The sequence below is a fragment of the Octodon degus genome, unplaced genomic scaffold, assembly GCF_000260255.1.
Source record: "Octodon degus isolate 3935 unplaced genomic scaffold, OctDeg1.0 scaffold00005, whole genome shotgun sequence".
Lineage (NCBI taxonomy): Eukaryota > Metazoa > Chordata > Mammalia > Rodentia > Octodontidae > Octodon > Octodon degus.
The window spans coordinates 8,682,829-8,685,168 of NW_004524581.1; the positions used below are offsets into that span (position 1 = coordinate 8,682,829).

At 35.3% G+C, this 2,340-nt stretch overlaps 1 protein-coding gene across 2 annotated transcripts in view; it reads left to right on the forward strand.

Moving 5' to 3' along the window:
- Nucleotides 1-1,340, forward strand: part of Srgn (serglycin) — a 32,006-nt gene extending 30,666 nt beyond the window's left edge. For both annotated transcript variants that reach the window (XM_004624359.2, XM_023723366.1), the window contains exon 4: nucleotides 531-1,340. In XM_004624359.2, the coding sequence (XP_004624416.1) occupies nucleotides 531-789 (259 nt within the window). In that variant the 3' untranslated portion in view covers nucleotides 790-1,340. The remainder of the gene's footprint in view (nucleotides 1-530) is intronic.
- The last annotated feature ends 1,000 nt before the right edge of the window (nucleotides 1,341-2,340 follow it).

Consider the following 2,340-nt stretch of genomic DNA (forward strand, 5'->3'; position numbering starts at 1 on the left):
AAAAAAAAAAAAAAAAAAAAAAAATTCCTTTTAAAAAGTGTCCTCTGTCTAGGCTGACTTGTCCTTTCTGTAGGGAGACAATGAAAAACAGGGATCTTGGGCATGGTGGCACACTCCCAACCCCAGAACTTGGGAGGCCTAAAACAGGAAGATCATTACTAGTCTGATCGGTGTAGTGAGACCCTGTACATCCTGTACTAAATACATAAAAAAAGAAAAAAAGGGGCCTTTTCTTAAAAAAGTAAATACCAGCTATTGGATTTATTGATTATTATTAATTTTTTTAGTAAAAAGAAAAGCTAGCACTTTATTTGTGTCTTCAGTGGGCAACCTGCACTTGTTTGGTGCAGTGAGTATATGTGAACATTCACAAGGTTTGAATTTTTCTTTGTTTTAAAGCATTGAATACTGAGAAAGCTTTTAGCTCTTTCCATTTGAGCTACGAGGTGGCTGCATTTATTTCTTTGTTCTAAAAATATCATAATTATGTTCTTATGAATCAAACTGTATACTTATTTTTCCTACTTCAGGATTCCAAAATACCACAACTTGAATGATGTCGTCCCTCTCTCCGAGGACTATCCTGGCTCCGGTTCTGGCTCTGGCTCCGGCTCAGGGTCCGACTCTGGGAGTGGCTCTGGAAAGGACCCCACTGAAACAGAATGGGACTACCAGCCAATAGATGAAAAGGATGTTTTCTATTACAACTTCAAGCGTCCCATGAAGAATCTGCTCCCCGACAACCAGGCCTTGGGGCAAGATGATACAGAAGAGGGTTTTATTATATAAAAGTTAGGGTTTCCCCACCTTGACACCAGGCAGTGTACGCAGTATATTTTGTATACCATGGTTAAACCCTAACTTTAGTTAGGATTAGTCTTGGGTAAAAGAGTTTTATAGAAAATTTAAAACTTCTAAAAAAACCTTTAATTTTTATCTCCTCTTTCTTCTTCTTGAATTCTTAAAGATTACATTTTAATGCTATTATCTATCCTAGTGTTCTAGAAAATACCTGCTTTTTTTTCTGAGTAAGGCTCTTGCTGTGTAGTCCAGGTTGACCTCAAACTCACAGCAGTCCTCTTGCCTCAGCCTTCCAAGTGCTGGGATTACAGGCATGTGCTGCCACTCCCCGCATATTTTGGTATAATATTGGACTAACATCATTGAGAATAACTAGCCTCCCATGTCTATAAAGCTGAATTGAAGAAGAGTTTTTTTTTTAAGTTTCAGTTTGAGAAGCAAGTTGATTGGCAGTGTTTCGCACCCATGTCTTTAGGAACTTGATTCTGATTGGGAATTATAGTTATACTCCTTTACTAATAATAAAAAGTTCAAATACAGTAAATTTACAAAATGGATTTTTTAAAAAAGAATACAAAGCAGTGATAGACAAAAAAGCATTGGAAATGATACAGAATTTCACTAAGCAAAGTAATAGGAATTCAATAGTGGTTGCTGTATTATACATACAATGCTATCTTCAAATTAGTTGTCCGGATTACCAGACATAAACATGCAAGATTCATTTAAAGAAAAAAATAGCAAAGAAGTTACTAGAAATTCAAAAGAGAAAAAAAAATAAGAGTAAAAAGAAAAATTTTAAGCATTCACTGTAACTTTCAAAAGACCAGCAGAAATCAACAATACAATTATCCAAACTATTCTGCATAGATACCTAAATATATCTTTTCCCCTTCTTTCATTTTTCCTTTTTTTTTTTTTTTTTTTTTTTTTGCAGAACCGGGGATGGAACTCAGACCTTTGCGCTTGCTAGGGAAGCACTTATTCCACTGAGCCATCTCCCCGACCCCATTTGTCCTTTTCTTGATCCCAATTTTTCCTTCCCATTGAACAAATTCTTTCCCTCTCACAGTATCTGTTGTGCCTTTTTTATTTTAATTACTCTTTCAGGTTCTCACATGAGCGAGATAATAGTGTTTGCACATGTGGATCTGATTTATTTCACCAATATATTCTCTAGCTGCATTACAAATTGGATGTTTGACATGGTTTACAGTGCGAAGGGCTCTTACTGTACTGTGACCTTTGTATGTGTGGGGAGCTAGTTGATATTGTTTACCTAGAAATGTGATTGCTGTTACAACTAGAAACTTAAGACCTTAACTAAAGGACAGGTTGGTCTTAATACCTCATACTTTACTGCTTTTTCCTCTTACTTTCCGGGATGTCTGTCCATTTTCAAATGTTGCTCTATTAAAGCAGAAGTATAACCAAAGAAATATTAAGCTGTTTGGAAATTCTTGTTCTACACTCAATAAATAATTATTTCTTATCACATGTTTCTTTAGAAGTCTTAACAAAATATCTTTATTTTACTTT